The following is a 17,385-nucleotide window of genomic DNA, read 5'->3' on the forward strand; positions in this document are numbered from 1 at the left end:
GCCCGACTTCCGGCTCTCCCGGCGTTCTCGGTTCCTTGTTTTCTTTCGTCACGGAGGGGTGGCCGTTGTCACAGGACTGCTTCCGGGTTGCCGGGTGACCTTGAGCACGTAGAAGCGCGATGGCTGTTCTTTGGCGTTTGAGTGCCCTCTGCGGTGCCCAAGGAGGCCGAGGTGAGGGGCCGGGCTGACCCGGGCGCTTAGCACAAGCTCCAGACGGGAAGGGCTGTGGCGAGAGCTGGGCTGCCGGGCGGCGGGGCCGCCTGAGGAGCGGGGAATCCTCCCATCCCCTTGGGCCCCTGCCTCCTGCTGAAGCCACAACAATGCCCGTCGTCGCCGGCCGCTTTCCCCTGCTTCGGGCTGACCGGAGGTGGGGTCACCTGAAGGGACCCTCCTGGAAATGAGCGTCCTGCTAAGCTGTCCATAGGACTCTTCTTTTTCTCCCACGTCACTGTCCCTAAAATGTTCCCACCCGGAATCGGAGAAGAGTGTTAAGATCTGAGGCCCAATTCCCGGCCCCAATTTCCCCTGGAATTGGTGTGTTTGAGTGCGGGGTGGGGGCAGCAATCTGATAATCAGTCAGCTGGGCATGTGTTTTATATCAGGCACTGTAGTAAGGTTGAGCGACTCACGTGAATAGAAGATAGTTCCTGTCTTCAAGAGAGTTTATATCTTTCCAGGGGAAACCCGTGTAAACGTTACTTAGCAGAAAGCAAAACCTCTTGTGCTGTGCATGTGTTACGCCAATGCAGAGAAAGAATATATTTAGCTCTGTTTTGGAAAGAATTACCCTGTCTTGCTTTCGGAAAAGATGTGCCTGATTTGATTGTGGAGGATAAAGCAGGCCAAGGGAGGAAGGAAGGACGTTACAGTTAGAGTTTATTGGAATGAGTAAACACGTTGATGAAGGTGTAGATACTGTGTGGTAGTTGGATTTAGCACTTGGTGCAAAATCCAGATTTCTGAAATAGGTTAAAGAGTGGTTGGCATCTTAAAGAGTGGTTGGGATGTCACTAAGTAAAGTGGGGAACATGTAAACAAGTTTGGATAGGAAAGTGAGTTGAAGGGTGATTTCAGTTTTGGACACTGAGTTTGAGGACCATGTGGGATATCTCAGAGGAACGGCCTGGCAGGCACTTAAACTTCTGAAACTCTGGAGAGAGATCAGGGCTGGTTATACAGAATTGGGTGTCTTCAGCTTATAAGCAGTAGAAGCTGAATAGACGGAAGGACCTGGGGTGAGGAGAGCAATGGGCAGATGATGGAATCCTGGGGAAATACTCAAGAGAACAGGAGGAGACTGTTGTAGGATGGTCAAGAATGAAAGGAAGAACTGGAAGAAAATTCTGTCACAGAAAACAAGGAAGGAAAGGGCACCAGTGCCTGGTCATGCAGAAAGGCTCAATAGATGATGACTGTTCAATACCTCTGGGATGTGGCCACAATGGAGACCTTTGACTACTTACCTAAGCAGCTTCAGTGGAGATAGAAACCAGTTTTGGAGTTGAGGAAGGACTGAGAAGTGAGGAAGTAGAAACGGTTTAAAAAACACTTTAAAAATGTGTGGTTGGAAAGAGGAGTGCATGGGCTTTATTTAGAGGACATAGGGTCAAGGGAAAGGTTTAATCTGTTATATCAGTCAAGGAAAAAATGGCCAGTGGGAAGGAAGAAGAGATTAAATAACTTTTATTTCATAGTTATAACTTCCTGGGAATATGCTAAGCAGCTTGCATATGTTATTTTTCAGTAGACTATGGTGAAGTAAGTACTGTTATTTCTGTTTTGTAAGTGAGAACATTGAGGCATAGAGAGCCAGTTCAACTTAGTGCTTTACACAGCTAATAACTGGTGCAATTGCATGAATGCAGGTCTGTTGTTTTTTTTAAACCAAGAGATAGGATCCAAAAAGGGTCAGTATTCATGAGGAAGAAAGTAGTAGATGAGCTTCTCAAACAATATCAGATACCTGGAGGACAAATACTTTGTCTTTTTTCTCTCTTGCACCAGTGCAGAGCATATCTTGACAGTAATAAATGTTTGTTGATTGGGTAGATGAATAGATAGAAGCAGAAAGGAGCTATAACATATATTTAAAAATTAGTAAAAAATGGAGGGCCTCCCTGGTGGCGCAAGGGGTTAAGCACTGCACTATGAAGCAATGGCAGCCTCTGCAGCACGCATTCGATCCCCGGCCAGCCAGGGAGAAACCCACATGGCGCAGCAGACCTCTCCTGTCTTGCTCGCTGCTCCCCTCAGCAGTGTGTTCAGTCAGTTAGCCTGTTCTGTTCCCTGTTCTGTCTCTGGTGAGTCCTCTCATCCCCCACATCTCTGGCCTGAACCCCAGCTCTTGTATATGTAAATAAATAAATCTTTAAAAAAATAATAAAAATAAAAATTAGTAAAAATGGGGCCCAAACGTGAGTGGTTCATATATGAGATTGGAAAACTCTTTCAGTGGTTGCTTAGTTGGCCTCACAAATGCCCAGTGAAATGATGTGGTCCTCATTTTACAATGAGATGTCATCTCCTATGTGGACTGAGTGGCTTGCCTATAGTCATTTAGAAAGTCTGCCAGTCTTGTTAAGGGAAAGTTGCTTATTACCTCCCTAATGTCTCTTTTTTTCAGCGCTGTTGCTTCGAACCCCAGTGATCAGACCTGCTCATGTCTCAGCATTTCTACAGGACCCACCTACCCCAGGATGGTGTGGGACACAGTACATTCACCTCTCTCCCAGCCGCCATGGTATGTTTTTTCCATTGCTGCTGCTTTCCAGGCTCTGGACATCTTCACCTGGGCCAGTGATTATGCCTTTGGCAGGACCTGTTGTGGGGGTTGTTGGGGTGGGGGTGAGAGGATGGGGGCACTCATGTCTCCACCTCATGTCACTAGTTTTATACATTTGGGCAGACAGTGCCAGTGGAGTTGAATGATGCCATTTACACTCATAGGGAACCTTCTGGTCTAAATCTCTTAACTTAATGTATTTTTTTTTTTAAAGAAAATACCTCTGTAGGAAGAGTTTTTAATATAGTTCAGTCATTCTTCTTTAACAGAGATGAGCCAGATATGAATGATTTAGAATAGTGGACAGTTTAAAAAGTCATGGATTTTTATAGCTGTTAATTGAATTGCTTTTTTTATTTTGTTTGATCTTAAAGCCATATGGCAGTTCTTGAATATTGTTTAAATATTAAAATTAATCTTATGTCTCATAGGTGAATAACGAGTTAACTATATTTTCATTTTTAAAGTCTAGCAAATGAATTCTATGAAAATAAAGTTTATTTATTTTTAAAAGATTTATTTATTTTTATGCAAGAACTGGGGTACAGGTCAGAGGCATGGGAGGGTGAGAAGATTCACCAGAGACAAAGCCGGGAGCAGAACAGGCAGACAGACCAAAGGCACTGCTGAGGGGAGCAGCTGGCGAGGCAGGAGAGGTCTGCCGTGCCATGTGGGTATCTCCCTGGCTGGCTGGGAATTGAACCCGCGCTGTCGAGGCTGCAGACAGCCTCACAGTGCTGCGCTCTACCTGCTGCGCCACTGGGGAGGCCCAAAATAAAGTTTTTTTTGAAATAAATATTATGTAATAAAATTTTACAGAGATAAAAACTTCTCTTGATTTTCAAGTCACCTTTTAAATATAATTGTGGGGCCTCCCCGGTGGCGCAGCGGTTGAGCGCTGGGTTGCGAAGCTGCCCGCAGCCTCTGCAGTGCCGGTTTGATCCCCATCTGCTCCCCGGCCACCGGAGGAGGGTCCCGCATGGCGCGCAGACCTCTCCTGTCTCCCGCTGCTCCCCTCAGCAGTGTACTTTGGTCCTTCTGCCTGCTCTGCTCCTCGCTCTGGCTCTGGTGAATTCTCTCACCCTCCTGAGCTTCTGACTGTACCCAGTGCTTGCATGCATGCATGCATAAATAAATAAATAAATCTTAAAAATATATATATATAATTGTGTCTGATTATGACAGGTTAGGCATGTATAGTTTTCTGCTTTCTCGAATTACTTGTCTGTAAAGTTTTTGGTTTCTGCATTCCTCTGCTTACTTCAGTTATTTTTAGGAGAGTAGTTTTAACTTGGGATGTATAGGACTGAAAGAGAGCCCCTAAAGTTGTTTGTTTGTTTATTAAGCATCCTTGTTTATTTTTTCACAATATATGATTTCTCCATTTAGGTGTGGTCACCATAGTTTACCCACCACCAAAGCACCTGTATCCTCCACTGTAGTCCATTGTGCTCTCCTTAAAGTTGTTTTTTAATATGTGTATTTGTGTGCATTTTCCCAGGAAATAGCTCTAGCTTTGTATTAGAGTCCCAAAGCAGTCTTTAATTAAAAAAAGAGAGAGTTTCTCAAAGAAATACTTAAAAACCATTTTATGTTCAGCTGTTTAAAAGTTTCCATGATCATATCTGTTTTGAGCTGTTTGTAAGACCTGGGACAAGAGGGCTATGATCTTAAAAGTTGACATCAGAGCTTTACTTCTCTCTAAGTTGGCTGGTTTAATTTTGTTTGGGGAGGATTTTTAATATTACATTACTTCCAAAGATTAGAAGGTAGAATAAAAGAGCAATGTTTTAAAAGAATTTCTTAGCTGTTACCAAATTATATTCGTAATGTCCATTACACTGAAGTGCAAAGTTTGCTTGTCTGTAATTATATTCTAATCAACTTGTTTGGATTTATATTCTAATCAACATATGTGGGTGTTCAGACACCTTGTGCTTACATACTTTAAAAGAGGGAGATAGTATCTCTACCATTTACATTCTTTACTGTAACCTCTTTATGCTTGGAATTAAGTCTTACAGGAATACAGTCAGTCGTTCTCTCAGTTTGCAATTATTTTGTGGAAAAATTGAAAGTGAGAGATTTTCTGTTTCCCTCTTGGATACTTATGACTCTGGTTCTTCCTTTCTGTAGCTGGTTCCAAGGCTGCATCTCTCCACTGGACTAGTGAGAGAGTTGTCAGTGTTTTGCTCCTGGGTCTGCTTCCAGCTGCTTACATGAGTCCTTGCTCTGCGATCGACTACTCCTTGGCCGCAACCCTCACTCTCCATAGTCATTGGCAAGTATAGTGCTCTGTTCAGTATTACGTTCTCTGATTAGTTTTTTTTTTTTGCCTTGAGCTTGTCTCTTTATTGTACATGACAGAAAAGTTGTTTGAGATATTCAAGACCTATCTATAGAAAATTTGAAACATATAAAATATGTGTCCAGATTTGTGTATCTACCTGATTGTTAAGCATCTTCACTTCCATATCTAATAGGTATTTAAAATGTAGCACATTGTAAAACTGAGCTCCTGATCTCCTCCAAATCTTTTTCCTGTACTGTACTCTTGCCCATCTGAATTAACACCATTTCCATTTCTACTTGTTCAAGCCCCAAGCTTAACCATCACCCTTGGTTCCAGTAGTAGCCTCCTAATTGGTGTCCTTTTGGCTACTCCCAACACACCTGCCCCAGTAATCCTGTTAAAATGTTCATTCAGGTTAAGACATTCTCCTTAAAACCCTCTGTCTCCTCTGTCTTACTCAGACTAAAAATCAGAATTCTAACAGTCTCCTGCCTGCTAGGCAATGTGATGCAGCCCTTGTTTCTTTCCTTTTCTCCAGCTATTCCCTCCCTCATTCACACTGACTTCATAATATTTCCATATATGTCAGGGACACTCCAGGCTTCAGGCCTTTTTTTTTATGCATACCTTCTTTCTGCCTGAACTCTTTTTCGACTTCTGACTTCTGTACTCGGTTTGTTTCCTCATGTCCTTAAATGGCACCGTCTCAGTGAAACCTTCTCTAACCACTTACTCAAAATTGCCTTTGTCTTTCCCAGCATTTCTTACTCCTCTTTTGTTTTATTTTTCTCAGTAGCACTTGCTGCCTCCTAGCATACTTTATCATTTATTTGCTATTTTGTGTATTCTCTCCCTCTGCTAAAATGAAAGCACACGTACAGAAAAATCGCATGAATCAAATCTATAGGGTAATGAATTATTATCAGGGTAATACCCTTCAGGTCAAGAAATAGAACTTCGCTGCTTACTACAGAAACCTCTTCCATGAGTTCCATCTCAGTAATAACTTCTTAGCTCCGCCCCACCCAAACTGTTATTCTGATTTTTATAGTAATCTCTTCCTTGCATTTTGTCATAGTTTTATCACCCACATGTGCCTCTTAGATATGATAGTCCACAGTCTTGCTCTTTCTTAAAAAAACAAAATATGATAATCAATTTTTGACTGTTTTCATTTATTTGTGTCTCGAATGCCTAGAGCGGTACCTGACACATAGCACTAAGTAAATACTTAATTGAATGAATGCACTTCCAGTATTTACTTACTGAATCCAGTGTAGTTTGTAAAACTTTCTTTTTTTATATATTAATTTTTTTATTTTTTTACATCATTGTTCATTTTTAAACAATATTTGCTTCTCCCCACCCCCTCAGGTATAGTCCCCATAGTTTCCTTCACCAGTGCACCTGTGCACCATCTCGGGTAAACTTTCTAACTTAATTATTTGACCATTTGAAGGATTGAAGTGCTGACATACGCCACCATGTGGGTGAGCCTAGAATACATGCTAAATGAAAGATACTTGACACAGAAGGCCACACACTGTATGATTTAATTTATATAAAATGCCCCAAATAGACAAAGCCATAGAGATGATAGCTGGGAGTGGGCTCTGGGTATAGGATTTCTTTTGGGCATGATTCTGGAATTAAATAGTGATGATGGTTGCACAACTCTATGATAGACCAAAAGCCACTAAATTGTAAAAAAGTTAGTTTTATGGTTTACGAATTATATCTCAATAAAATATTTGAAAGTTACCTTACTTACGTTACTCCCAACTTAAAGCATGTTAGTGGTTTCCCATTGTATTTCAGTTAAATTCATACTCCTCTAGGGCCTCCTCGGTGGCGCAGCGGTTGAGTGCTGGACTGCGAAGCTGCCTGCAGCCTCTGCAGCGCCAGTTCGATCCCCGGCTACTGGCGAGGGTCCCTCGTAGCGCGCAGACCTCTCCTGCCGCGCCCACTGCTCCCCTCAGCTGTGTACTTCGGTCCTTCTGCCTGTTCTGCTCCTTGCTTTGGCTCTGGTGAATTCTCTCACCTTCCCCGTGCTTCTGACTGTACCCAGTGCTCATATAAATAAATAAATCTTTTAAAACAATCAAACAAATAAATAAATAAATTCATACTCCTCTTGACCTTCAAGGCCTTTCATGATCTGTCCCTCCTTTCTAAGCTCCATGTGCTCCAGCCATACCAACCTTATAATGTCCCTTAAAGATGCCAGTGTCGGCCTTACTTTAGTTTGCGGTGTTTTTATTTAGGTTATCCTTTCTAAAATTCTTCATTGTATATTGTGTATTTGCTTTTTCTTTTTCCTTCACTAGAATGTATGTTCTGTAAAGGCAGGGATGCAATGCTGTCTTTTATATTATTCTCCCAACATTCATAACAGGTGCTGGCACATGATATCTATTTAATAAATTCTTTTTGAATTGATGAAAAATTTTATGGCGCATTTACTTTAGTTTGGAAAAAACAACCCAAGATTTTATAGATAGAGTTAGCAATTAGTTATTATCTCTGATATAAATAAGTGGAAAATTGAATTTGAAGAGTGAGAGATGTTTTTATTATTAGAATTTTTTGATGTTTTTATTCTATTATTATTACTATGAGTTGCATTTGAACTTCACTTGCGATTTTTCATTTGTACTGTTTCTTTTTTTTTTAGGGGCCTTGGACAAGTTGTTACTGACTATGTTCCAGGGGCTGTTACGCAGAAAGCTGCCAAGGCGGGTGTTTTGGCACTCTCAGCTTTAACTTTTGCTGGGCTTTGTTATTTCAACTATAATGACGTGGGCATCTGCAAAGCTGTTGCCATGCTGTGGAGGCTTTAAACTTTTTGACTTAAATACCTTGAGAATTGATTGTATTCTTTGCCTCTGCTCTGTCACACCATTTCAACTCACAATGAGGAGGAAATGACAGATCAGTCCATTGGTGAGAGAAACTTCTTCTCCTAATCACCTGGTTATTTTTAGAATTTAATCTAAATGGTGTTATCTCTCATCTTCTCATAAGACTCACAATATAAACATTAAATAAACATTAATATGAGTTTTTGACTTTTAATTTATCAAAGTCTTAAAGGGAATTCAGCTTTATTACCATTTATCATTGATACCTGGTCAAGCTTCTGTATTTGTCCTGGGAATGAAGGAGAAAGGGAAAGACTATTAATTCATACGTAAAGACTTTTTAGAAAACTAGGCAGTGTTTAATTTTTGAGAACTTCCCCTTCTGTTCAGTTGATACCAATTACTGGTGGTTACATGGCCTAGGGGTCTTTAAAATTAGGAAATGCTGCTATTTTAAGTAGGGAAGAGATCCCCTAAAGATGTATCAAAATATTGCAGACTTAATCCTTAAGTGAGACTTAATCTTTACATGTGTTTATTTTACTTGCTCTCAAATAATCCATCCACAGAACTAGAAGAAATAAATTGTTATTTTCCCACTGGGAATCTCAAATGTGAAAATGTATTCTATAAAAATAAAGTTTTTTAAAAATAAATATTATATAATAAAAAGGTATTCTACTCTTATGTATTAATTGTCCCTAGTTTTATTAAATAGAAATGATTGTTGCATCCAGGCACTACAAGAGGACTCAGTGTTTTTATTTCCTTCTGGGACTTAATAGTTAAATCAGTCTTAACATACTGTAATACAAGAAGACTTACGTGTGACAATCAGAAATACACTGAGTATGAGTAGTTTGGTGTAAGGAGAGTGTTAAGATTAAGTAGTAGGAGTTTGAACTCTGTCCCAGATTATGTTGTTATGTAAATGCAAGCCATTGAAATTCAAATGGTAATCTTTATGTATATACATAGTCTGGTCTAAGAAGTAAGAGTAAGACTGATGGTTTCTCCCAGCAACATAGAGTAACCAGGACTTGGAGCGTTTCATTCACCGTGAACTTTACTGGGTGACTGAGGCAAACTATTGAAGGGGAATTGTCTAGAAAGGTAAGTGTGTTCATGGATGTCTGTACTTGGGGTTAAAGATGAGGTTCCCTTGATGTGCTTATGGCCTTGTAGGAGATTCAGCTGTGCATTATGCTTCTAGAAAGAGGTGATTAATTCTGTTTTGGGGTGGGGTAAACATTTCAGAAGGGAGTGATGCCTAAATAGGAATGGTGGGCCCAGTGCGTCCTGCAGGAAGGAGTATTTTATTACTGCTATTTGGAATTGCTATTTCATGATGATAAAAAGGCTGACCTTTAGTCAACTTTATTGTTTTAAAATTCTCTGTAGACAATGTTTACCCTTCATGTTGTTCCTCCTCTCTTCCCTAGCCCCAGAATGCCGCTATTGTAAATTGGAATGATGAAATGTAGTTTTCCATATTGTTGAAATGGGGAGGCCAGTAGCTAGATTGTTCGGGAGTTACATAGCTATCACCGATACCATCTGATTGTAATTTGGACCTGGAATGTCTATATTAACAAACTTCACTAGATGGTGATTGAGACATAAGAGTGGAAGCTAGCTGGTTTGGTAATTAGGATGGAGCTGTACTGTCACTATGTGAGCTGCTAGAGCAGGAGGGAAAATGAGGCAAGGACTGTTAGTATTAGGAAGTTTCTAAGGTTAAGCAGAATGTGAACACAATTGGTTTTTAGAGACATTAGAAATATTGATAAACTAGAGGCAAAATGTAAGGATAGAGGTAGCAGAAAGGATCTGAACTTTAATAGTTGCAGTGGAAGGTAGGAGTCAATTTGATACGGTATTGTAGAAGTCAGATACATTTATTTCATAGGTACGAAGTGCCTTATATAATTGTTACTGTGCCAAGTACTGTGAATAAAAAGATAAGAATTTCTCTGCCCTTAAATAATCTATAATGTAATTGGGACAACAGATAAATGATTGCAGTATAGTGTGATAAGTGCAATAATAATTAAGCCTGCAGTGATGTGACTAAGGGTGTGGTGAGAATTTGCATGTTTCCTGAAAGAGAAGAGTCTTAACCTGGGTTCTGAAAGATATGAACCTAAAAGGTGACCCAGGAAGGTGTGAGGGTGTGAGGATGTGAGGTGTGAAGCTGATGAGGTGTGAGGGTGACCAGAGGATTGTGTATTGGTATGATTACAATTTAGAGGGAATGATTATAGATGACCTTATATGCCAGGATAAGTAACTAAAACCATCTTGATGGCAATGAGAAGTCATTATAGATTGTTTGTAATGCAAATGACATGGTTAATGTTTACTTTAAATAGGTTATGCTGGGAGCTATGTGAAATAGGGATTTAAGGGCGGTAAGCCTGGAACAGGGAGGTTATTTCAGTGATCCAAAAAGAAATGCATTCTGAAGGCAGTAGTAATCAGAATGAAGGAAACAACAAATTCAGGAGATATTTAGAACTTAGAATCAAGAAGAGTTACTTGAAGGTGTGAAAGCTTGAAAGAAGTAGTAGTCTATGTTCAATTCTTTTTTTTCCCCCCTTAGGTAAATTGAGTGGGAGGTGGTCTCTTTAATTTTTGAAGGCATATTAGGTAACAGTAGTGGAGGAGTAGGTCACTACTAAAGCTTTGGATTTATGAGATGTCCAGGAAGAGAGAATTTGTAGACTTCTATCTTTGACAATATGACAGACTAAACATTAGAAATTATTTTGCTATAGTGCATCTAAGAATGTTCAACAGTAACACCTTTCAAAACATGACAGCTTGCAAAAGGAAGTCCTTAAGCCAGAAAAAAATAAGCCCGCCTTTAGGGAAGTAAAAAATGCTGAGGGAATTAGTTGCCTTGGGAAGCATCTGCTAGCCCCAAAACTCTACTTGCCTAGAATTCTAGTTTTAAGAAGGTGACATGGGCCGGGAACAAAGCTTTAGACTCAAAACTGATTTTGATTGGGAGTCTCCCTAAAATTAGCATTTTACCCTCAGAGAAAGTGAGTTAGAAAAAAAAGATTTACCTTAAAAGCGGACAGCAGAGAGACTTGTCTGCCTTGCCTTTCTTCTGGTTGGAGGGAAGACAGTCTCCTCAAAATGTGACTAAGGATCAGCCCTTATGCTGGTTTGTGACTTCATACTCTGTGTGTATACAAAGACAACCTGTGAAATTAGCATTTAACTAGGTTGGAAGTGCCCCAGAGGCCTAGTAGATGTGAACACAAATCCTCATTGGAGGAAGGTTTCTCCAACATAAGTCTCAAAAATAACCACAAAGTTCCAATGAACAAAAACATAAAAAAAAATTACAGTATATCCCAAATCAAAAATACCCTGAACAAGGGTCAGCACAAATGACATGACCCACAGATTCAGATCTCTGGCATTTTAAGACACAGAATATAAGGCTACACATAAGTCAGTTGTGTGATCAGGGATCAGAAGTTCTTTGGACAAAGTGATCTACTCTACACATTATCTTCTCAATCCATTAACTCTTGGTAGATAGATGTCTACTTTGGGAACATGTCTGTTTCTCTGGTGAATGTCAGTGTCAATTCTCAGTTGTCTCAGTTGTCTGGAATATCCAGGTTAGAGGACACTACCTTTACACTACTCCGAGAAGCATGTATCAGTGGCTAGAAGACCTCAAGCTCTTCATTGTGGTTGTGAAGCTGAACATTTATTGGTATCTCTGAATTTATCCTAGTGGTAGATTATGTTGGTGATGGTGAAAGGCACAATATAGCTGATGATACATGCCTTTCAGGAATAGAGCTTGTGTGTTGGGGGTAAGACTATGTATGAGAGACTCCCTGATGGCGCAAGGGGTTAAGCACTGCACTATGAAGCAATCTGCAGCCTCTGCAGCACAAGTTCGATCCCCGGCCGGCCAGGGAGCAACCCACATGGCGCAGCAGACCTCTCCTGTCTCTCCCACTGCTCCCCTCAGCAGTGTGTTTCAGTCAATCTGCCTTTTCTGTTCCCCACTCTGTCTCTGGTGAATATTAATTAATCAAACAGAAGTTAGATTGAACAACTGTCGGTAATATGCTGGGAAAGCTGGGATGAGCTCTTTATACGGTAGTAGGTTTTGAAGTACTAACTTTAGTATGGGATTTATTTTTCATTACTGAAATGTTCTTTGGGTATTACCAATAAGACGGTTTCTTTTCAGTTTTTGATTGAATTGTCTGAGGAGGTTAGGAAATCTTTTTCACACAATATGCTGAAATCACAAGCAATCTTGAATGCTGATCCATAGACAGCATGTATTAACTCTTAATTGTTTGGCAAGGTGGCATGTTCTCAATAGAATGATCAGTTCAGCTTTCTCAAGTGTTGGTTATAAAATAGTCCAAAATAGAATTTTTTTTTTTTTAAGATTTATTTTTATACAAGAGCTGAGGTACAGGCCAGAGGCACGGGAGGGTGAGAGGATTCGCCAGAGACTGGGGAACAGAACAGGCAGACGACCGAAATATACTGCTGAGGGGAGCAGCGGGCACGACAGGAGAGGTCTGCTGCACCATGTGGGATTCTCGCTGGCTGGCCAGGATCGAACCTGCACTGCAGAGGCTGTGGACAGCTCCACAGCGCTACCCTTAACCCGCTGCACCTCCAGGGAGGCCCCAAAATAGAATATTTAAAAAGTTATAATGTGTTTACGAGAATGTATACCGTGATTCTTTTTAAGCTGTGAGCATCAAATTCTAATATGGGGTGGAGGCCACTTTGGTGGCATGGGGTTAAGTCTGAGCCCTATCACCACTTTAGTCTGACTCTGATCCCTGGCCAGGGAGCAAACCCTCTTATGGCACAGCAGACCTTTCCTGTCTCACCCGCTGGTCCCCTTAGCAGTGTATTTCATTAAATCTGCCTGTTCTGCTTCCCAGTTAAAAAAAACAACAGCTATGCTTAGAAACTGGTTGAAGCAACAGAATCATAATTCCTCTTTAAAGCACAACACTCTCTCAAGTCTTAAGATTTGACTCTGAATTTTTTAGCATGTTCTTTTATTCATTCTCAGAAAAGATATACTATTACTTAAATAGGTTTTTTCCTTCTTTTTTTTTTTTTTAATTTTTAAATGTTTTTTTTTTTAAAGATTTATTTATTTATTTATACAAGCACTGGGTACAGTCAGAAGCGTGGGAGGGTGAGAGAATTCACCAGAGCCAGAGCAGGGAGCAGAAGAGGCAGAAGGACCGAAGTACACTGCTGAGGGGAGCAGCGGGCAGCAGGAGAGGTCTGCGTGCCATGTGGGACCCTCACCCTGAGGCTGGGGATCGAACTGGTGCTGCAGAGGCTGCGGGCAGCTTCGCAACCCAGCGCTCAACCGCTGTGCCACCGGGGAGGCCCGGTTTTTTCCTTCTTTGGGACACTAAGCATTAATATTTTTGCAAGGTGGACTTTGATATCAGCATTATGTTTGTGAAACGGTGCTCTGTAAGAACCTTCAGAAGGATGTGGAAGCGAAACTGTCTAAGTTAAATTGACTTATCATTATAATTTACTTACTCACCTGGATTGTGACACTCGAAAAGATTGAGTCCTTACGTTTCAGATACTTTTATGTTCCCACTCTTCGAATTCAACCCACTGTTTGACACATGCTAAATACTTGAAAAAATGTTGAATGAATGAACAAGCTGTGGCATCTGCAACCTCTCTTTATTAGCAGTGAGTGCTTGTGTGGAAAAAGTGTTATAAACAGAATTGATGCGCTCTGCAGCTAATGCATAACCCACAGATGCTCAACAACACAATGATATTGTAAATAAATATTTTGAGCAGTGGCAACTGCTTCTGGCAAAAATCTAGACAAAGAAAAAAAAAAGCTAGACATCTTGGCCAAAGAATGCAGGAAAGTAAGGTAATTTGTGCCTGGCTCTTAATTTATAAAGATGACTAAGTGATAACAGAGAGACCGATGCTTTGGAAAAAGTTCCCCTGGAAATGAAAGGCTTGCCATTTTGTGCAAGGCCACAGGGGGAAGCACCAGTGCTGGTCACAAGGTAGAAAGGAGCGAGGGGAAGACATAGGTCACGTCCTTTAGTATGTTTTCTGCTGGAAAGGCAAAGGCAAAAGGTTAGGATTGGCTAGTTTTAGGATTCCAGCAGACTCCAGGACACAGGGTTGTCCTTCATTGTCTGGTATCTGGCCAGGGGTTGATTTAGAGGAGGAAAAATAATGTGTGTGAGAGAGTTAAGTAAAGGAGGTTGTGGGGTGAGTTGGGTATAGACTTAGGGTTAGTTGGTTTGTATAGGAAAGGTCAATTCACCAACAAATTGTTTACTGTCTTAAGGAATTAGCTGCTCTGGAAGGGATGTCCTTGCTCAGGCAGCCAGATGCCCCAAAGATGTCAAATGGTTTTTTAATGGTTTAAAAAAAGTATGATTAACATTTAAGACTTTGGAAATTGAGTGTTCTGGCAAAGAAGTACTATATGGATGAGAAAGTTTAACCTATATTCATTAGTGGTGCTACTTTAGGTATTGCATTAAATCTGTATTAAATATTAACTTGGAAAGCATTGACATCTTCACTGCATTTAGTCTTATTCATGAGTATTTTTTTTTTTTTAAGATTTATGTATTTATTTATACAAGCACTGGGTACAGTCAGAAGCACGGGAGGGTGAGAGAATTCACCAGCGCCACAGCGGGGAGCAGAACAGGCAGACTGACAAAGTACACTGCTGAGGGGAGCAGCGGGCGCGGCAGGAGAGGTCTGCGCACCATGTGGGACCCTCCTCTGGTGGCCGGGGAGCAGCCGGGGATTGAACCAGCGCTGCAGAGGCTGCGGGCAGCTTCGCAACCCAGCGCTCAACCGCTGCACCACTGGGGAGGCCCACCATGAGTATTTCTTGATCTGTTTTAGGGCTCCTTTATTTGACTTAATACATTTTATTCTTTTTCTTTGAGTAGCTTTTATTCCTAATTTAAGTTGTTCCCAATATGCTCTTTTTAAATGGGATTAAAAAGGAAATCCTCACAACACTCATGTGTTGAAGAGAATTTTTTTTTGGGTGGGTGGCACTGTGTAATGTTTTCAAATTTAGTGGAATTTATTATCTCTAATAAATCTTTGCTTCTAAAAAATTTTACTATAGGGCCTCCCCGGTGGCGCAGCGGTTGAGCGCTGGGTTGTGAAGCTGCCCGCGGCCTCTGCAGCGCCGATTCGATTCCCGGCTGCTCCCGGCCACTAGAGGAGGGTCCCACATGGTGCGCAGACCTCTCCTGCCGCCCGCTGCTCCCCTCAGCAGTGTACTTCGGTCCTTCTGCCTGCTCTGCTCCCGGCTCCCGGCTCTGGTGAATTCTCTCACCCTCCCGCGCTTCTGACTGTACCCAGTGCTTGGATAAATAAATAAATAAATAAATAAATAAATCTTTAAAAAAAAAAAATTTTACTATAAAAATTTTAAAATGGAGCCTCCCTGGTGGCGCAAGGGGTTAAGCACCTCACTATGAAGCAATCTGAAGCCTCTGCAGCACAAGTTCGATCCCTAGCCGGCCAGGGAGCAATCCACATGGCGAGACAGACCTCTCCTGTCTCGCCCGCTGCTCCCCTCAGCAGTGTTTTTCAAGTCAGTCTGCCTGTTCTAGTCCCCACTCTGTCTCTGGTGAATCCTCTCAGCCCCCCACATCTCTGTCCTGTATCCCAGCACTTGTATGCATAAATAAATAAATCTTAAAAAAAAACAACAATATGCTCTTTTTAAATGGGATTAAAAAGGAAATCCTCACATCACTCATATATTGAAGAGAATTTTTTTTGCGGCACTGTGCAATGTTTTCAAATTTAGTGGAATTTATTATCTTTAATAAGTCTTTGCTTCTAAAAAATTTTGCTGGGCCTCCCCTGGTGGCGCAGTGGTTGAAAGCTGGGTTGCGGGGCTGCCTGCAGCCTCTGCAGTGCCAGTTCAATCCCTGGCCACCGGCGAGGGTCCCACCAAAAAAAAAAAAAAAAAAAAAATTGCTATAAAAATTTTAAAATGGAGCCTCCCTGATGGCGCAAGGGGTTAAAGCACCGCGCTATGAAGCAATCTGCAGCCTTGGCAGCATGAGTTTGATCCCCGGCCTGCTAGGGAGCAACCCACATGGCGAGGCAGACATCTCCTGTCTCATCCACTGCTCCTGTCAGCAGTGTATTTCAGTCACTCTGCCTGTTCTGCTCCCCACTCTGGTGAATCCTCTCACCCTCCTGCACTTCTGACCTATACCCCAGTTCTTGTATAAATAAATAAATATTAAAAAAAAAAGATAATCCTGACAATATTTTCTGGAAAAAAATTTTTTAAAATATTTATTTATTTATGCATACAAGAACTGGGGTACAGGCCAAAGGTGTGGTGGGGGGGGGGGCTGAGAGGATTCACCAGAGACAGAGTGGGGAACAGAACAGGCAGACTGACTGAAATGCACTGCTGAGGGGAGCAGCGGGCGAGTCAGGAGAGGTCTGCTGCACCATGTGGGTAGCTCCCTGGCCGGGGATCAAACTCATTCTGCAGTGGCTGCTGATAGCTTCATAGGATGAGCCTTCACCCTTGCCCCACCAGGGAGGCCCATTCTGAAAATTTTTTACTTAAACACTCACATATTTTTTTGTTGTACCTCATTCCCACCCTTCAAGATAAAAAAAATGCAAATAGAAAGTTTAAATTACTCTTGCATGGAAGCATTGCCTAATTTCCTTCTGGGTGAACTACCGGAGATTCTGAGTTGGTGAGTTCATAGTGTAGGCATAAAGTTTTAGTTTTAAATTCCTCTTTTCTCTTGTCACATCAATTCATTCTTTTTTTTTTTTTTTAAGATTATGCATACAGGAGCTGGGGGGTAGGCCAGAGGTGCGGAGTGTGTGGGGTGGAGAGGATTCATCAGAGAGTGGGGAAGCAGAACAAGTGGATTGACTGAAATCCACTGCTGAGGGGAGCAGCGGGCGAGACAGGAGATGTCTGCTGCGCCATGTGGGTCAGCTCCCTGGCTGGGGATCGAACTCTGCTACAGTAACTGCAGTTTGCTTCATAGCGCTGACGCTTAACCTCTTTGCCACCAGGGAGGCCCTCAATTCATTCTTATGTTCTGGTAATCTAAAATGTTTTTAAGATCTCATTTTCTCTATAACTGTTATAATGCTATCTAAAAGCATGTTGACATGGGCCTCCCCGGTGGTGCAGCGGTTGAGCGCTGGGCTGCGAAGCTGCTGACAGCCTCTGCAGCGCCGGTTCAATCCCCGGCTGCCGGCGAGGGTCCCACATGGTGCGACAAACCTCTCCTGCCGCGCCTGCTGCTCCCCTCAGCAGTGTGTTTCGTCAGTCTGTCTGTTCTGTTCCCCGCTCTGGCTTAGTGAATTCTCTCACCCTCCCGTGCTTCTGACTGTACCCAGTGCTTGTATATATA

At 41.7% G+C, this 17,385-nt stretch overlaps 1 protein-coding gene across 2 annotated transcripts; it reads left to right on the plus strand.

The window, feature by feature from the left end:
- Nucleotides 1-28: 28 nt before the first annotated feature.
- SDHD (succinate dehydrogenase complex subunit D) lies at nt 29-8,667 on the plus strand. 2 transcript variants are annotated; one of them, XM_037505267.2, is made up of 4 exons: nt 31-171; nt 2,624-2,740; nt 4,919-5,063; nt 7,750-8,667. In XM_037505267.2, exons 1-4 carry the CDS (start codon nt 120-122, stop codon nt 7,913-7,915), a joined length of 480 nt encoding a protein of 159 aa, XP_037361164.1. In that variant the 5' UTR covers nt 31-119; the 3' UTR covers nt 7,916-8,667. The 2 variants fall into 2 exon arrangements, with proteins under 2 accessions (XP_037361165.1, XP_037361164.1); XM_037505268.2 differs by lacking the exon at nt 4,919-5,063 and having other exon boundaries at nt 29-171; nt 7,750-7,888.
- The last annotated feature ends 8,718 nt before the right edge of the window (nt 8,668-17,385 follow it).

This window comes from Talpa occidentalis, unplaced genomic scaffold (assembly GCF_014898055.3).
Source record: "Talpa occidentalis isolate TD23 unplaced genomic scaffold, MPIMG_talOcc4v2.1 talOcc4.12, whole genome shotgun sequence".
Lineage (NCBI taxonomy): Eukaryota > Metazoa > Chordata > Mammalia > Eulipotyphla > Talpidae > Talpa > Talpa occidentalis.